The 19,208-nt window shown below is 39.0% G+C and overlaps 1 protein-coding gene across 1 annotated transcript in view; it reads left to right on the top strand.

Annotated features, from left to right (window-relative positions):
• extl3.L (exostosin like glycosyltransferase 3 L homeolog) overlaps positions 1 to 19,208 on the top strand; it is a 51,218-nt gene that overhangs the window by 7,419 nt on the left and 24,591 nt on the right. Inside the window, 1 exon segment of the mRNA NM_001094249.1 lies at positions 11,043 to 13,625. Within this exon segment, the coding sequence (NP_001087718.1) occupies positions 11,478 to 13,625 (2,148 nt within the window). The 5' untranslated portion in view covers positions 11,043 to 11,477.

The following is a 19,208-nucleotide window of genomic DNA, read 5'->3' as shown; positions in this document are numbered from 1 at the left end:
GAACTGTCATTTCTCACTGGCGTTAAAGGGGTTGTTCACCTTTAAATTAACTTTTAAGTATGATGTAGAAAGTGATATTCTGAGACTATTTGCAATTGGTTTCCATTTTTTATTATTTATGAGTTATTTAGCTTTTTATTCAGCATCGCTCCAGCTTGCAGTTTTAAGAATCAGGTTGCTAGTAACCATACATTTATTTGAAAAACAAAGTGAAATATGGAAATCAACTGGATAGAAAGATGAGGAAAGTATAAATAAGTAGCAATAGCAATTCATTTGTAGCCTTCCTGAGCATTTGTTTTTTTTTAGATGGGGTCATTGACCCCCATTTGAAAGATGGAAAGGTCAGAAGAAGGCAAATAATTCAAAAGCAATAAAAAAAAAAAGAAAAAATGTAGGCCAATTGAAAAGTTGCTTAGAATTAGCCATTCTATACCCTACTATAATGCAGTAACCACTGGCAATTTAAATTCAGAGGGAAACACTAAAAAATATATATATATATATATATATATATATATATATATATATATATATATATATATATATTCACCCTCGTGTTTTTATATGGTCATGAAACTCCTCGGTAACGTATAATATCCTTATATTTTACAAGAGGGGGAACTTTATTCACTATATATATATATATATATATATATATATATATATATATATATATATATATATATATATATATATATATATATATATATATATATATATATATATATATATATATATATATATATATATATATATATATATATATATATATATTAAAGATGAACACCTCTGTTGCTATGGCAAGTTCCCCAAACTGTAAGATCTCCGCTGATTAATGATGGGATATCAGCACGGACTTATCGTGAAATAGTGCCATGCTGCCTGCAGTTTGCTTATCAGCCAGCGCTGTGACATCATGATCTGTAACCGCCCGTAATATCAGGGAAATAGAAGAAACTGTCATATCGGAAGGAAGTGCAACTGCCAGTCTCACAAGATGGTTGTTATCTTTTAGATGGACTTATTCTCAGCAGCTTTTAAAATGTTTTTCACTCTTTATTTTATATGGACTTTAAATTACAGGTATGGGATCCATTATCCAGAAAGCTCCAAATTACACAAAGGCCGTCTCCCATCAACTCTATTTTAATCCAATAATTGTAATGTTTTGAAATGATTTCCTTTTTCTCTGTAATAATAAAACCGTACCTTGTTTGCGGCAAAACTGGGTCTAATTCACGTTTAAATGATTATTTAGTAGACTTAGAGGCACATTTATCAATGGTCGAATTTCAAATTTTTAAAAAAAATGTATTATAAAAATCTAATTTTGAAAACTCTGGTGAATATGGTCAACTGGAAAACTCGAATTGAATTTGATTAGAATTTTAAAAACTCAGTTTGTTTTTTTTCCTCTGAAAAAAATTTTAATTTATCCCTGGACGCCTCCCATTGACTTAAATAGCAATTCGGCAGGTTTTAGGTGGTAAATAGTCAAATTCTTAAAGGGCCGGTGCATGATAAAAATCTATTTTTTGAATCTTTAAAAAATCCCTAATTCGAATTTTCAATCAACCCTTGATAAATCTGCCCCTTAAGGTATGGAGGTGCAAATTATAGAAACCCCCAGGTCATAAGCATTCTGGATAAATGGTCCCATACCTGTATTTGTTTCTTATTTAGGTCACTGGCCCCAGTTAATTCTAAGGTGAACATCCCCTTTAATATTATGTTGATAGGAGCAAATCCATATGCAGCTCAAGGAAGCAGTGACTGAGTTGTGTACAATACTATATATATATATATATATATATATATATATATATATATATATATATATATATATATACTACTGATAGGAAACTATTTTAAATTGATATATTTAGTTGATACATTTCTTATGTTTGTCCCTGCTGATCGGAATCTCTGGGTTTCATTACAGGCAGCTGTTAGAATTGATACAATAGTTACTGATACTCCAGAGATGCTGCTGAGAAATGGATCAACTAAATGGAGCAAAATTGTAACAGAATCTGCACCTGAATTACTGAGCTGCCCAGACTAATACACTAGACAGGAACATTGAACTTTAAACATCAATTTTGGTTTAAAGGGTGTCAACCCCCAAAATAAAAATTTGCCTTATAAAAGAAAACAGAATTCTAAGCAGCTTTGCAATATACATTCATTAAAGGGGTTGTTCACCTTTAAATTAACTGTTAGTATGATGTAGAGAGGGATATTCTGAGACAATTTGCAATTGGTTTTCATTTTTTATTATCTGTGGTTTTTGAGTTATTTATCTTTTTATTCAGCAGCTCTCCAGTTTGTAATTTCAGCAGTCTGGTTGCTAGGGTCCAAATTCCCCTAGCAACCATGCATTGATTTGAATAAGAGACTGGAATATGAATAGGAGAGGCCTGGATAGAAAGGCGAGTAATAAAAAGCAGCAATAACAATAGATTTGTAGCCTTACAGAGCATTTGTTTTTATAAGGGGTCAGCGACTCCCATTTGAAAGCTGCAAAGAGTCAGAAGAAAAAGGCAAATAACTATAAAAAAATAATCAATACACGGGCCGATAAAAGCTGCCGACAGACCGAGTCGTCAGGTTATTGACCCGTGTGTGGGGCCATCCGACGGGTTTCCTCGATCGATATCTGGCTGAAAGTCGGCCAGATCTCGATCAGGTATGTTAAAAAATCCCTTTGTGCGTTTATGCAGTCCCGCGATCCGACCACCCGTATTGAAGGCATTATGAACCAATTGGATCAGCCTGATATTGCCCACCCCAATATGGGTATATTGGGGAGAGATCGACTCATTTGGCGACATCTCCAAACTAACGGATCTCTACGTCTATGGCCACCTTTACACATCTTCTATGGCTCTAATAAGTTATTTGTATATATATTGCTATTGAAATAAGTGTGTGTCTGTATATTTCTAGTCTCTGCACTGGTGCTTCAGACTACTGATACGGTGTAAGACGAGGCAGCTGATTAACAGACCTGTCTTTGCTGCTGGGGAACTAAGACTTTTGCAACATTGTTTAAAAAGTAACAAAAGGAGTTGGGCAAATGCTGCTTTCAGTAGATAACTTTAAAAGCACTGGAAATGTTTAATACATGTATATGGGAAGGCTGCTTAGAATTATGTTTTCTTTTATTTGGCAATTTTTTATTTTGCATTTGACTTGCCCTTTGACTAGGCCCCTCTGTTACATGTTGTGTATGGGGTTATTTATAGGGATGCACCGAATCCACTTCATTGGATTCGGCCAACCCGCGAGTACAGAACCGAATCCTAATTTGCATCGATTCAGCCGGGCAGAAGGATTCAGTGCATCCCTAGTTATTTATATAAAAAAGCGCCGCACACACAAAAAGAGTGTTTGTGAGTCTGACTGACTGATTGGTTTAATGGGAAAATGTACATTGTAGGAGATCATGGTCATATAATACATTAAAGGGATACTGTCATGGGGAAAAAAATTTCAAAATGAATCAGTTAATAGTGCTGACAATATTGACATATTGTCAATTTCCCAGCTGCCCCAAGTCATGTGACTTGTGCTCTGATAAACTTCAATCACTCTTTACTGCTGTACTGCAAAAAACAGCAGCCTGCCAGAAAGAATTTCTCTCCTAAAGTCCAGGCACAGGTCACATGACCAGGGGCAGCTGGGAAATTGACAAAATGTCTAGCCCCATGTCAGATTTCAAAATTGAATATAAAAAAATCTGTTTGTTCTTTTGAGAAATGGATTTCAGTGCAGAATTCTGCTGGAGCAGCACTATTAACTGATTCATTTTGAAAAATTTTTTTTTCCTCATGACAGTATCCCTTTAAGGACTGATCGTGTGTTTGAGACCAATGACATTTTTGTGTACGTCGTTACTTATCCCAAGGGCAGCCAACTGCGGATGTCCCACTCGTCTCCTTAGGGAGCAGCAAATTGCCAGATCTCGTGTGTGTCATCATCATTTATTTATATAGCGCTGTCAAGATACGCAGTGCTTTGTGTCAGCTTTAGGCCTGTTTGTTTGGCACACGTTCCTCTTCCTACGCTTTATGCACCTTTTATTTCTACATGTAATGATTGTTATTCTCAGGGACAATTATCCCTCTCTTACTGCTCTGCCTTTCTCTCCGTGCATTAAAATAATAAAGCAAAGGCTCTGGCCAGTGAGATGGTGTTGGTCGATGATCCTGATCTTTGTTTATATGAACTTGGGATACCAAATACGGTGTGATTCCTGTTGTAAAAAAATTAATCGACAAATTAAAGGGGCTGTTCACCTTCAAACAAATAGTTGTTTTCAGATAGATCACCAGAAATAACAACTTTTTCCAATTACTTTGTATTTTTTTAGGGATGCACGAATCCAGGATTTTTTTACTGTTTTTCCAAAATCTAAGGTTAAATTTGAATGTTCCTGTCTTTGGGGTTTGAGTCTGACAGCTCAGTAATTCAGGTGCAGATTCTAATTTCTCAGCAGCATCTCTGGAGTATCAGCAACTATTGTATCAATTCTAACAGCTGCCTGTAATGAAACCGAGGGATTCTGCTCAGCAGGGACAAAGATAAAAAATGGATCAACTAAATGTATCAATTTAGAACAGTTTACAGGGTCAGCGACCCCCCCCCCCCCCATCCCAGGGCTGCTTCAGAAAGTGAAAAATTACTCTTTACACTTCAATAATAGAAAAACAGTCACATAAAGTCATTGGAGAAAGTCATTTTTTCAAGTGATCTATCTGAAAACAACTGGTTGTTTGAAGGTGAACCACCCCTAGAAAGCTGTTTTTGACAGCGGATCAGCATTATTTTAAAGGGTTTATTTAGTTTTACCTTTCCTTTAAAGGGATACTGTCATGGGAAAAAAAATTTTTTTCAAAATGAATCAGTTAATAGTGCTGCTCCAGCAGAATTCTGCACTGAAATCCATTTCTCAAAAGAGCAAACAAAAAAAACATTTTTTTATTTTCAATTTTAAAATATGACATGGGGCTAGACATTTTGTCAATTTCCCAGCTGCCCCAAGTCATGTGACCTGCACTTTAGGAGAGAAATGCTTTCTGGCAGGCTGCTGTTTTTCCTTCTCAATGTAACTGAATGTGTCTCAGTGGGACATGGGTTTTTACTATTGAGTGCTGTTCTTAGATCTACCAGGCAGCTGTTATCTTGTGTTAGGGAGCTGCTTTCTGGTAACCTTCCCATTGTACTTTTGTTTGGCTGCTGGGGGGAAAAGGGAGGCGGTGATATCACTCTACTTGCTGTAGAGCAGTAAAGAGTGATTGAAGTTTATCAGAGCACAAGTCACATGACTTGGGGCAGCTGGGAAATTGACAATATGTCTAGCCCCATGTCAGATTTCAAAATTGAATATAAACAAATCTGTTTGCTCTTTTGAGAAATGGATTTCAGTGCAGAATTCTGCTGAAGCAGCACTATTAACTGATTCATTTTTAAAAAAATGTTTTTCCCATGACAGTATCCCTTTAATAACCCATGTCAGTTCATCAATGGCCAAACATCTACCAGTTACATTGATTAAACTTTTATGGCACCCTGCTGAGCCAAACTGATATTCATGTGCAATGGATATTGGTTTATTCCAGAATCGAGCATGTTAGAAAATAGAATCCGAAGTGCACCAAGTTGGCCCGTACATGTTGGTAAAGCAGAAGGAAGTGAAGAGGAGCCACCACTGATCATCACTTCCTGCTTTTCCAATCATTCATGTGCTGGGTGCAAACAACTGAAACTATAGGAATGTACCATATGTAACCCCCCCCGTCTGTTTTGGCTTACTGGGTGGAGAGGATACGTCATTAGCATATGTATAGAACCTTAAGGGTTGTTAATGCTCCACAACTCTCAGCACTATCACATACCTGAATAGTCACTTCCTGATGACCCCTAGTAGTGATGCAGCTTAGTTGGTGGGTTATTCAGCAGCGGCAATAAAAAATTCAACTTTTGAAGGAGGCAGTACTCAACAGAAAAGGTTGAAGCAAGTAGACTAGAGCTAGTCCTTCACTGGAAGATCTGCTTAGTTGTTGAGTTGACGATGGGCCAACTATCTGATCATAATGGGGCCTAGGTTGACCCATCGGTAAAAGACCTCCCCAATGGCCTGATCTAGTCCAACCTGTGAGATAGGTATATTGCCAATAGTGAGGCAGACGTTGGTTGGGTAGGCCATTGTGTTGGAGCTATACACAGGCCAATACCCATTTTATAGACTTTTGCTGCAGCAAGGATCCAGTTGATGGTTAACACCGTTCCAGACATCTTTGACCCCTAGAGCTGCAGTAGATAATTGACTGTTGCTAGAGACGCACTAAAATATGTCTGGCATATCATAAGGATGCACCATGCACAGATATAGTGGGGTACCTGCTGGGCATCAGTATATTTATACTAAGCAACTGGCATTAAGTATCCGCTTCCCTATTGGGCGGCTAATGGAAAGCCAACGGCGGAGTCAGCTCCCCTGCCGAGACTTTGGCCATAATGCCTTTAAAACCGTATTTACAATATAATTACTCAATCCGTCTGCACAGCTGACATTTATACCATACGTGCTTTCATCTTCCGGAGCGACACTTAAAAGGCAAGTAAGGAAAGAAATTTCCTTTTATAAATCTATGCAAATTTCCGTTGCTTAGTTTCAGATGTTTTACTCCAATCTTTTGCTCTTTCTTTATATGTGTGTGGGGTGGTTTGTTGATGGCAGCTGCCTGTTCACCTAGCGGAACGAGCAGAGATAGGGTGCAATACTTACATTACTCCCCAGGAGAGTCACCAAGGTTAGTGGAACATTCCAAAAAAGTGAAGTCTGCACACTCAATTAAAATAAATTCATTTTATTCCATCAAAAGAAAATAATCACAAAAATGGCCCCAAACCATAGGCCCTACGCGTTTCGACCGTTAAGGTCTTCATCAGGGGAAAATCATACAAAATATACAAAAGAAAAAGGCAGCAGACTTCACCGAGCAGAATGAATCTTTAGGGGCTGATTTATTGTTTGGTAAATCTAACGGAGCATTAATAATACAGGTATGGAACCCGTTATCCAGAATGCTTGGGAAATGGGGTTTTCCAGATAATGGATCTTCATACATTAAGTCTACCAGAAAATCATGTAAATACTAAGGGGCAGATTGATTAAGGGTTGACTCGTGTTTTCCACCAAATTCGAGTTTTCAAGGTGATTTTTCAGTTAAAGGTTTTTTTTTAGGTTAAAATCTTGAGTTTTTGTTTTTTCAAAAACTCAAATTTCTCGAGATTTTTTTTATACCACGACTCTGGAAATAGCTTGAATCTTAAGAAAACCAGCATCCAAAACCTGGTGGGGTCATGTAGAAGTCAATGGCAGAGGTCCTTGAACCATTTGAAGTTTTTTTTTCTGTAGGTTTCGCTAGAAAACTCAATCAGTTTGAGCGGTTAGAGTTTTTTCCCCTTGGGAAAACTCAATTCATTTGGGTTGTTAACCCCAAAGTCGCTGAGTTTTTTCCATTCGAGTTGTGAGGTTTTAAAACTCTAAAATTCGACCGTTGATAAATAACCCCCTAAAAAAAGCCAGTAGGCTGGTTTTGCTTCCAATAAGGATTAATTATATCTTAATTGGAATCAAGTACAAGCGACTGTTTTATTATTACAGAGAAAATGTTTAATTATTTGAACAAAATGGAGTCTATTGGAGTTGGCATTTCCCTAATTCGGAGCTTTCCGGATAACGGCTTTCCGGATAATGTATTCCATACCTGTACTTCACCAAGTCTTTCAAATGTATCAGCTTGTGTACGATTGCGGTGCGGAAACACTGACGAATTGACGCAGGAATCTTTGTAAATTTGTCAGGGGATTTTTGATAAATAGGGAACATATTGAACTGCTGGGATTCCCAATTCCTAACATTTAGTGCAGGGAACTGAGGAACCCTATCTAACGGGCTCTTTACAGAGTCGCTTCACGTATGTGTTCCTTAGGTTCAAGGCAAAGTCTAAAACTGGCCACACACATATAAATATCCAAGGTCTTTCCCCAATATCTCTACCAACACTCCTAGCCAAATTGGGCTGATCCAATCATTTGGCCATAACAGGTGGCTATGCTTGTGGGTGGGGGACCACATTGGAGTATTGGTGCAGTCCTCGCCCAACTGAATATTTGCCCAGATCATTTGGGTTGACCTCCGGGGTGGGCCTATACACAGGCTGATAAACTGCAGTGGATCGGGTACCTGCAGTGGGTCGGGTACCCGTGGGTACCCTCGGGTTACCCACAAAAACCTGCGGTACCTTGCGGGTTGAGGGGAGAAGTTCTGGGTGCCGGTAAAGACGCGGGTCGGCGGTTCTGCGGGTCGGGCCGCGGGTCTTCTCAATAGCGATATTTAGTCCTTTTTTTCTGATCATGTCTACTTCCGATGATGTCACTTCCGGTTTACAATGACAGCACTTCCTGATTCTTGATGGTCAGTGGGTCGGGTAGCGGTTCCAAGCGGGTAAGAATGCAAGTCCGGATTGCGGGTACGGGTCCCAAAAAATAGCAGGACTCTACCTCCAGGTGCAAGGTACCCAATTAGCTTAAAGGAACAGTAACATCAAAAAATTTAATTGTTTTTATAAAAATATAATGCAGTGTTGCCCTGCACTGGTAAAACTGGTATAAAAACTATAGTTTATTTCAATAAACTGCTGTGTAACAATGGGGGCAGCCATTCAAAGGAAGATACACTCGGGTTACACAGGAGATGACTGATAAACTCTGTAGATTATAATGGTGTTATCTGTTATCCACTATTTAACCTGTGCCATATAGCCTTTTTTCAATTTCCGCCATTGCTATAAAGCAGCTTGTTTATATGAACTATAGTAGTGTTTCTGAAGCAAACACACCAGTTTTACCAGTGCAGGGCAACAGTATGTATGTATGTATATATATATATATATATATATATATATATATATATATATCTCTTTAAAACACTTTACTTTTTTTAGTGTTACTGTTCCTTTAAATAGGCTTGTGTATGCCCATTCTAAGCCAGTGTCTCTAAAACTTTGAGGCTAATGACCTGGTGTTGGGGGACGGGACAGTTGCAGAAGTGGACTTATTCATTGGCTGTCATTAACACTGGGCATTTGCCCCAATTAAATTCTTGCATTCATTGTTCTGCCTGCAGCTGCCTGAAGAAAAGTCAAGACTATATTTTGGAGGGTGCACACCCAAATTAAATGCTGAGTAAAATCCATGCTAATCCCTTGGAGACCGCCCAAATGAAGCCTCCTTATACATAAATCCAAAAAACAAAACATAAGGGTTGCACACTCCATTATAAAAGTCAAAAATGTATTTCATCAAAAACACTCCCATATCGGCAAATAGCCCAGTAGTTGGCCCTACGCGTTTTCAACCACAGGAGAGGTCTTCATCAGGGGCAAAAATCCATCAAGTACAAAAAGAGATAAAAAGGCAGGAAGAAAAGTCAAGCACTGATTGGCTGCTATGGGTTACTGCTCATGGGCAATTTGGCCCAGTGTTGATAAATACATCCCATTGTGTTTAGGCCCGAGCTCTAAAGTAAAATAACGATAGACTCTGTTTAGAAACACTATAGAGATATTAGATGTATTCCATCACTTTTCAGTTTGGCTGGATACCCACTCCTCCACGTGGGGAAAAAAATGCCTTTAATTCACATTTATTTCTTGTGTACTCGAATGTAGTTGAACTTAGCCTTTGCAAATGCCGTACTGTAAATGTCAGGGAACAGACGCATTGTACCGAGCTCTCCTACACACAGTGATATTACGTTAAATCCTTTTCTACACTGTCAATACTGATCAGAAAACCTCAGCATAATAGAATTACAGGGTAATATAACCATGTACTTCATTACAAATGGTTTATATGAACATAGCATTGAATTTAAATACTGTATATAGAATTGTAATCTGTTTTAAAAATATCAAAATGTAAACTATGGACTGCGCTCCTGGGGATTACACTATGATTGGTTACCAGGAATAACATTCTACAGTGGGGTCTTGGGGAGCAAATGATTTTTCTTCTTCTGACCCTTTCCAACTTTCATATAGGGGTCACTGACCCCACCTAAAAATCAAATGCTCTGTAAGGCTGCAAATGTATTGTTATTGCTACTTTTTATTACTCCTCTTTCTATTCAGGCATATTCCAGTCTCTTATTCAAATCAATTCATGGTTACTAGGGTAGTTTGCACCCTAGCAACCAAATGGATGAAATTGCAAACTGGAGCTGCTGAATAATAACCAAAATATTCAAAATCTAAAAATGATAAAAAATGAAAACCAATTGCAAATTGTCTTAGGATATCACTCTCTACATGATACTAAAGGATAATTTAAAGATGAACAACCCCTTTAAAGGAGAAGTAATGGCGCACTTGGGTGTCTGTACAAGTCCAAGGCTAGAATTAAAGATTTGTGCCTCTGAACTTGACCCCAGTAGCTTCTATGCCTGTCCATGGCTACCAACAACCTCTAAGCTTAGATTCTCAATAGTAGCTTAGAGCACACTGAGCATGTGCAGTTCCACTTAATTAAAGATGGCTTTACAAAATCTAAGATGGCGAGCTGCTGTGGACAACTTTGAAGGCCTGGGTCATGACAGATATAGGGCTAATACAGTACATTCAGTATTTCTAGCATTTTTAATAGTTTAATTCTGCTTTAAAAAGCATTAGACTGTGGAATGTGTCAAGTTCATTTTAACCGCGTGTATCTTTAGCTGCTATGTTGGGCTCCCGGGTTGACATTCCAAGTGACTTTAGGCACGCAAGTCTGACATATCTGCTTCAGGGCTTCAGTTCTTTGCAACCAAACAGCTGTGAGTCTGATATTCCAGGGTTATACTGTTATTTGTGTTACAATTTGGTTATTTGTGTTACATTTTGGCTCTTTGTACCCTAGGCAAGAGTCTGAATAATGTTAGATGTCTGGCTGCTTTAATATCCTCTTGCTATTTTTGTTTTTTTCCGTAGGTCTGAAAGCTGAAGGGTCAAGTAAGGCTGACATATGTAGGAGTCTATTTTACCTCTTTCCGTTTTACTTGTCATCATGGATATTAATTACATTATTAACTGACATACACAGACTTGATAATGTCAAGCTCGGTGAAGAAAGTTCCCCAGTTCCAGGTTGGCTCCCTTGCACTCTTTCAGCATAACTCTTCAACACGTATAATAAATGTTGGATAAAACTGCGTTGGATGAGGACTGGAGGCCAGGGTTCCTTTTTGGTTCTTTGGAGGACAGCTTTCGCTACGGGTCTGCTTCTTTCGAAAAGAAAATGAAATTTCCATTTTATTATCTCTTTCTGATACAAATAAAGTGATTCTTTCAAGAAGATTGCTGCTACGAAATTTTATGGGCATGGCTACTGATCCAACGTGATTGGCTGGCATCACTTTTAGACTCATGAGTGGGTATACCATGCTGCGAAATGGGGGACTGGGGAACGGAGGTCAGCCGTGGATGCTTCGTTGGTCCAGTCGAATCCGGCTCTCTTGGCTCAGCTTCACATTGTTCATCATCCTCGTTTTCTTCCCCTTGATCGCCCACTATTACCTCACCACCATCGATGATGCAAACGATCCAGACAGGAGAATCTTCGGCCCACGAACGGGGAATGAACTTTGTGAAGTGAAGCACGTCCAGGATTTGTGTCGAATCAGAGAATCGGTAAGTGAAGAGCTCCTCCAGCTCGAAGCCAAGCGTCAGGAGCTTAATAGTGAAATTGCTAAATTGAACGTTAAAATTGAGGCGTGTAAGAAAAGCATCGAGAATGCTAAGCAGGACCTTCTGCAGCTTAAAAATGTCATCAGTCAAACGGAACATTCATATAAGGAACTGATGGCACAAAATCAGCCAAAACTTTCGTTGCCAATCCGGCTGTTGCCAGAGAAAGATGATATTAACATACCATTGCCAAAGTCCAAAAGGAACTGCGGGCTACACAATTGTTTCGACTACTCACGGTGCCCGCTTACTTCTGGGTTCCCTGTGTTTGTCTACAACAGTGATAAATATCCTTTTGGGAACCTTATAGATCCTTTAATCAGGCAAGCCTTGGAGGCGAGTGTCCGAAATAATGTCTATGTGACTGAAAATGCAAATAATGCTTGTATATATGTAGTCTTAATGGGGGAAATGCAGGAGCCAGTGATGCCAAAACCTACTGAACTGGAGGAACAGTTGCACTCTTTGCCATATTGGAGGACCGATGGCCACAACCATCTCATTATAAACTTGTCCAGAAAATCCGAAACACAGAACTATCTTTATAATGTCAGCACGGGGCGTGCCATGATTGCTCAATCAACGTTTTATGACTCACAGTACAGGCCTGGGTTTGACATCGTGGTGTCACCATTAGTCCATGCGATGTCTGAACCGAACTTCTTGGAGATCCCACCTCAGGTGCCGGTGAAACGGAAGTACCTATTCAGCTTTCAGGGAGAAAAGATTGAGTCGCTGCATTCTAGTTTGCAAGAGGCCAGGTCATTTGAGGAAGAAATTGAAGGTAATGCACCAGCAGACTATGATGACCGTATCATTGCTACCCTCAAGGCTGTCCAGGACAGTAAGTTGGATTTTGTCATGGTTGAGTTCACTTGTAAAAATCAGGCGAAGCCAAGTCTGCCCACTGAGTGGGCTTTGTGTGGGGAGAGGGATGACAGGTTAGAGCTACTGAAGCAATCTACATTTGCACTGATTATTACGCCGGGAGATTCACAGCTAATTATATCTGCTGGCAGTGCCATGAGGCTTTTTGAAGCTCTGGAGGTAGGAGCTATTCCCGTTATCCTCGGAGAACAGGTTCAACTACCGTATCACGATACTATTCGGTGGAACGAGGCAGTGTTAATACTACCAAAACCACGTGTAACCGAAGTCCATTTCCTCTTGAGAAGCATATCTGACAATGACCTCCTGTCACTGAGGAGACAAGGCCGTTTCTTGTGGGAGACGTACTTTTCTACATCCGATACAGTATTTAATACTATTTTAGCGACTATTAGGACTAGACTACAAATCCCTGCTGCTCCCATTAAAGATGAACCAGCAGTAGAGATTCCTCATCGGTCTGGCAAAGCTGCAGGCACCGATCCCAACATGGCAGACAATGGAGACTTAGATTTGGGGCCGGTGGAAACAGAACCTCCTTATGCATCTCCTAAGTATCTCAGAAACTTCACACTAACTGCAGCAGATATCTACCGTAACTGGAATACAGCCCCCGGTCCTTTTCATCTATATCCACACACGCCGTTTGATCCTCTCTTACCCTCCGAAGCGAAATTTCTTGGTTCTGGTACTGGTTTTCGGCCAATCGGTGGTGGAGCTGGTGGCTCAGGAAAAGAGTTTCAAGCGGCCCTTGGAGGGAATGTGCCTCGAGAACAATTCACGGTGGTAATGTTAACGTACGAGCGAGAGGAAGTGTTGATGAACTCGTTGGAAAGGTTGAATGGGCTACCTTACTTAAATAAAGTAGTAGTGGTATGGAATTCTCCTAAGCTGCCGTCTGAAGACCTGCTGTGGCCAGATATCGGGCTACCGATCGTGGTAAGTTTTGACTTTTTTTAAAATAATGTTTTTACCGTACAAAAACTATTGCAGATTGTGTGCAGATACTGTATGTATGCTGTTGTTAAGCTTTCCCAATATGATCATATTTATTGGCTTTCAATAAGTGCTCTGCTCTTGACGTTTCGTAAAGATCATGAAGATGGACCACAGTTAAGTGTTTCTGGGGAATTAAGTCAATGCTATTGAATTTTCAGAATATCATCTGCAGTTTTTCAGAAATAATATGAGCTCAAAATGTTATAAAAGTGAGAGGATTCCAATGGCAGGTACAGGCGATGAGCAAACTTGGGGGACTGTTCTTGCAGAATTGTGCTTAGTACAGGGAATACCTATGCTGCCATAGTTTTAAGGGATCTCTCTGTACAGACTATGAGCAAACTTAGGGGACTGTTCCTGCTGAATTGTGCTTAGTACAGGGAATACCTATGCTGCCATAGTTTTATGGGATCTCTCTGTACAGACTACGAGCAAACTTAGGGGCTGTTCCTGCTGAATTGTGCTTAGTACAGGGAATACCTATGCTGCCATAGTTTTATGGGATCTCTCTGTACAGGCTATGAGCAAACTTAGGGGCTGTTCCTGCTGAATTGTGCTTAGTACAGGGAATACCTATGCTGCCATAGTTTTATGGGATCTCTCTGTACAGACTATGAGCAAACTTAGTGGCTCGGGTGACAGTTTGGCAGAAGCTAACTACCAACTGGATGCTGAATGAGTGGCTTGGGTGACTGTTTGGCAAAAGCTAACTACCAACAGTACAGTGCTGGTGTTACTTCCTAGGGAAATTCCATTACTGCGCATATATAGGGGGTTGGAATTTTACTTTCAGACAAATACATGGTGCCGGTTGATTTTATTGCTGAAGAGGCAAGTTCCCTGACCTAGCCAAGGTTGTGTACGTGGAACCTGCTGTGTTAGTTCCTTGTAAATAACCTTTACACCTGTACAAACTCAGTGTTGGATGCGCTGCCTTGTTTTACATGTATATATCCATATATCATTGGACAGGTCATGTTAGAGTCTCTAATATATTTTGCATCTAGAAATGTGCTTAGTGTTCTTCTGGGGGACATGTTCTCCTCTTTGACTTTGATGTAGTTGGCCAGCTTAAATAGATTGTGTTATATGGACAAACAATCCCTGTTTTGTATAAAGGGTAAGGCATTTTTAGTTGCTTAAAGGGATCCTGTCATTGGAAAACATGTTTTTTTTTCAAAACACATCAGTTAATAGTGCTGCTCCAGCATAATTCTGCACTGAAATCCATTTCTCAAAAGAGCAAACAGATTTTTTTTTATATTCAATTTTGAAATCTGACATGGGGCTAAACATTTTGTCAATTTCCCAGCTGCCCCTGGTCATGTGACTTGTGCCTGCACTTTAGGAGAGAAATGCTTTCTGGCAGGCTGCTGTTCTTCCTTCTCAATGTAACTGAATGTGTCTCATGGGTTTTTACTATTGAGTGTTGTTCTTAGATCTACCAGGCAGCTGTTATCTTGTGTTAGGGAGCTGCTATCTGGTTACTTTCCCATTGTTCTTTTGTTTGGCTGCTGGGGGGGGGAAAGGGAGGGGGGTGATATCACTCCAACTTGCAGTACAGCAGTAAAGAGTGATTGAAGTTTATCAGAGCACAAGTCACATGACTTGGGGCAGCTGGGAAATTGACAATATGTCTAGCCCCATGTCAGATTTCAAAATTAAATATAAAAAAATCTGTTTGCTCTTTTGAGAAATGGATTTCAGTGCAGAATTCTGCTGGAGCAGCACTATTAACTGATTCATTTTGAAAAAAAGATTTTTTCCCATGACAGTATCCCTTTAAGGCACTAAATGTTGAGTCCGAGGAACTCCTTGTATTTGTCGACACGTTCTCCTTTGTTGGACATAAGATCAGAAGAGTTACGGCAGTGCAGCAGTTTTAATAACTGCCCAATCTATATTGAAAATGCTCTCCTAAAGATTAGTATGCTTGTTGGCATGGGACTTTTGAGTCATGGTCAAGTTTTTAAATGGGTGCTTCGCTTTTAAGTTAACATTTAGCATTTTATAGAATGGATGATTCTTAGTAACTTTTCAATTGATCTTCATTTTTTATTTCTTATCATTTTTGAATGATATTTGTCCTTTTCCTCTGACGCTTTCCAGCCTGCAAATGGGGGGTGTTACTGACCCCAGCTACAATTTTGTTGTTTTTGCTACTTTTTATTACTCAAGTTCTACTAAAAAGTACCCTTTATAGTACATCTTGTTAAAAGTCATAACATAATGGCGCATTCTCCACCATTTTTTTTAAGTGTAGGAGAAGCACCTGAACCCAACAATGTATTGTCTGGTGATTTCCATTAAAACCAATGACAGGCTGCAACACCTGGATTTGATGACCAGATTTTAAGCTTCCAACTTCAGTGTAATGGCGTGTGCCATCTTGTCTTTATTTCTCCATGTATAGTGAGCTTTGTCCTTTTCTATGGGAACATTTGAAGTATTTTAAAAGGGGTTTTCTCCTTTAAACGAACTTCTCGTATGATGTAGAGAAAGATATTCTGAGACAATTTGCAATTGGTTCTCATTTTTTATTATTTCTGGTTTTTGAGTTATTTAGCTTTTTATTCAGCAGCTCTCCAGTTTGCAGTTTCAGTAATCTGGTTGCTAAAGTGCAAATTCCCCTAGCAACCAGGCATTGATTTGAATAAGAGACTGGAATATGAATAGGAGAGGCCTGGATAGAAAGATGAGTAATAAAAAGCAGCAATAACAATACATTTGTAGCCTTACAGAGCATTTGTTTTTTTTAGATGGGGTCAGTGACCCCTATTTGAAAGTTGGAAAGAGTAAGAAGAAGAAGGCACATAATGAAAAGAAAACTGTTAAAAAAGGGGTTAATGAAGACCAACTGGAAAAGTTGTTTAGAAGTGGCCATTGTATAACCAAGTTAACTTAAAGGGATACTGTCATGGGAAAACATGACTGGGGGCAGCTGGAAAACAGACAATATGTCTAGCCCCATGTCAGATTTCAAAATTAAATATAAAAAAATCTGTTCTTTTGTGAATTGGATTTCAGTGCAGAATTCTGCTTGAGCAGCACTATTAACTGATGCATTTTGAAAAAAACATGTTTTCCCATGACAGTATCCCTTTAAAGGGGTGGTTCACCCTTGAGATAACTTATAGAATGGGCAATTCTAAGCAGCTTTTCATTTGGCCTTCATTATTTATCTTGTATAGTTTTTGAACGATTTGCCTTCTTCTTCTGACTCTTTCCAGCTTTCAAATGGGAGTCACTGACCCCATCTAAATAACAAATGCTCTGAAAGGCTACAAATGTATTGTTATTGCTACTTTTTATTACTTATCTTTCTATCCCTCTCCTTTTCATATCCCAGTCTCTTATTCAAATCAGTGCATGGTTGCTAGGGCAATGTGGACCCTAGCAACCAGACTGCGGAAATTGCAAACTGGAGAGCTGCTGAATAAAAAGCTAAATAACTCAAAAACCGCAAATCATAAAAAATGAAAACCAATTGCAAGTTGTCTCCGAATATCACTCGCTTCATCATAATAAAGGTGAACAACCCCTTTAAGCAGTTCTCTGTCCTTCCGGGCAATAATAAATAAGGGTTTCAGTAACTGTGAGGCTGTGGGTGGAGGAACACGTGTACAGTCTGGGTTAATAGCAAGCTTAGTATTATTGGAAAGCTGCTATTAATGGCTATTCCCAAGGCTGATCTATTAATGTTTACTACAGTGTATGTTTGCTGGCACGCAGTCTGAATCTTAATCTGATTACTCCTTCCATTCACGCAATGTTTTATTTCCAGGCTTAACTGTGCCATGAGCACTAGAACATGCAGACCCACTGGGGGGAGAACCAATGTCTGTCTCATCCCTGGATTGATATCCATCTCTGTGGCCAATATTTGACCCAAACAGGGACCAGTAGGGCTGCAGATTGCTCAGGAGTGGTCGCTTTGCTACCCATAACATGTTTTGTATGCTCGCCATCCAATTGCAATTGTACTAGTCAGAAAACCAATGTAACATCAGACAGACAAAAAAATATAAGCCACAAATGTATGACTATGTATTACTCCAAGTCAGACACATAAAGGGGTGGTTCACCTTTAATGGGGAACTATCGTGAAAATGAAAATGTAATATAAGCTTCCTCATACTAAAATAAGAAACGTTCTAAATACAATCAATTAAAAATTCTGTACCGTTTCTGAAATAATAAGTTAATACGTTAATCTTCTCTATTCCTTTCTCAGCATCTGTCTGTCCTCATTCTGTCTTCATTCAGGAGTTGAATGTCAGATGAACGATCCAATATAATTTATAGGGGGGCTCCTTTTGCCTAGAAGATGTATTAGAGCTCACTCTTAAAGGGGACCCGTCGCCCAAAAAAAAATATTTCAAATCCTATTTTATCATGTTAGTCAAGCAAAATGAACTTTAATAACCTGTTAAAATGTATTTGAATCTTGTTTCCTTCCATCTGGGAACTCATAATTATAACAAGCAGGCAGGAGCCATTTTGTGGACACTGTTATTAAGACAAGCCTTGTATCATCTCAGAATCTTGTTTGTGCACCAGAATGGGGGACCTGATGTCCATCCCCATGTCCTGGCTACACAATTAAATGGTAAAGAGAACGGGGGAATGTGGGGAGAGCAGTGCCATGTAGGAAGTGCTGAATGGAAAGTGAAAGTAATTGCATAGAGGAGGGGCAGGCAATATTTGATTGACAGCTAAGATTTTTTTAAATGCGTTTACAACAGCTATGAATGTTTAATAAAAAAATAAATTTGGATTTCATGTTTAGTTTGAAAATTACTTTTATTATACAGATTTTCATGTCTGGGTGACAGGTCCACTTTAAAATCACCAGACATCATGTCTCTCTACATGTAGAATTTTTGCAAAAGGCAGTTATTTTGTTAGATTTTGTTTTTACTGGAATCGGTTATTTGAGTGAGCTCTAATACAAAAGGAGCCCCCTATAAGATATATTGGATCCAACTGTCAATTAATATCTGACACCCAACTGCTGCATGAAGAAAGAATGAAGAGAAACAGATGCTGAGAGAGGGATAGTGAATTTAAACTTGATTATTTCAGAAACGATGCAGAATTTTTAATTGTATTTATAAAGTTTCTTATTTCAGTATGAGGAAGCTTATATGACATTTTCGAGATAGTTCCCCTTTAAGTTAACTTTTACTATGTAATAGAATGGCCAATTCTAAGCAACTTTTCAGTTTGTCTTCATTTTTTCATTGTATAGTTTTTGAATTATTTTCCAGCTTGCATAATGGGGGAAATCACGGATTACGACAGCCGAAAAACTATTGTTGTTACTTTATTACTCATCTTTCTATTCAGGCCTCTCCTATTCATATGCAATGCATGGTTGCTAGGATGATGTAGACCCTATCAACTAGAAAAGTGCTGACGTGCCAGACTGGAGCGTTAAACATGAAGCTAAATAACTCAATAAAGACAAATAAGAAAAAATGAAAACCAATTGCAAATTATCTCAGAATATCACTCTCTACT

This window comes from Xenopus laevis, chromosome 5L, assembly GCF_017654675.1.
Source record: "Xenopus laevis strain J_2021 chromosome 5L, Xenopus_laevis_v10.1, whole genome shotgun sequence".
NCBI lineage: Eukaryota > Metazoa > Chordata > Amphibia > Anura > Pipidae > Xenopus > Xenopus laevis.
Note: the sequence above shows the minus strand (reverse complement) of the source record. Positions and strands in the feature narration are given on the sequence as shown.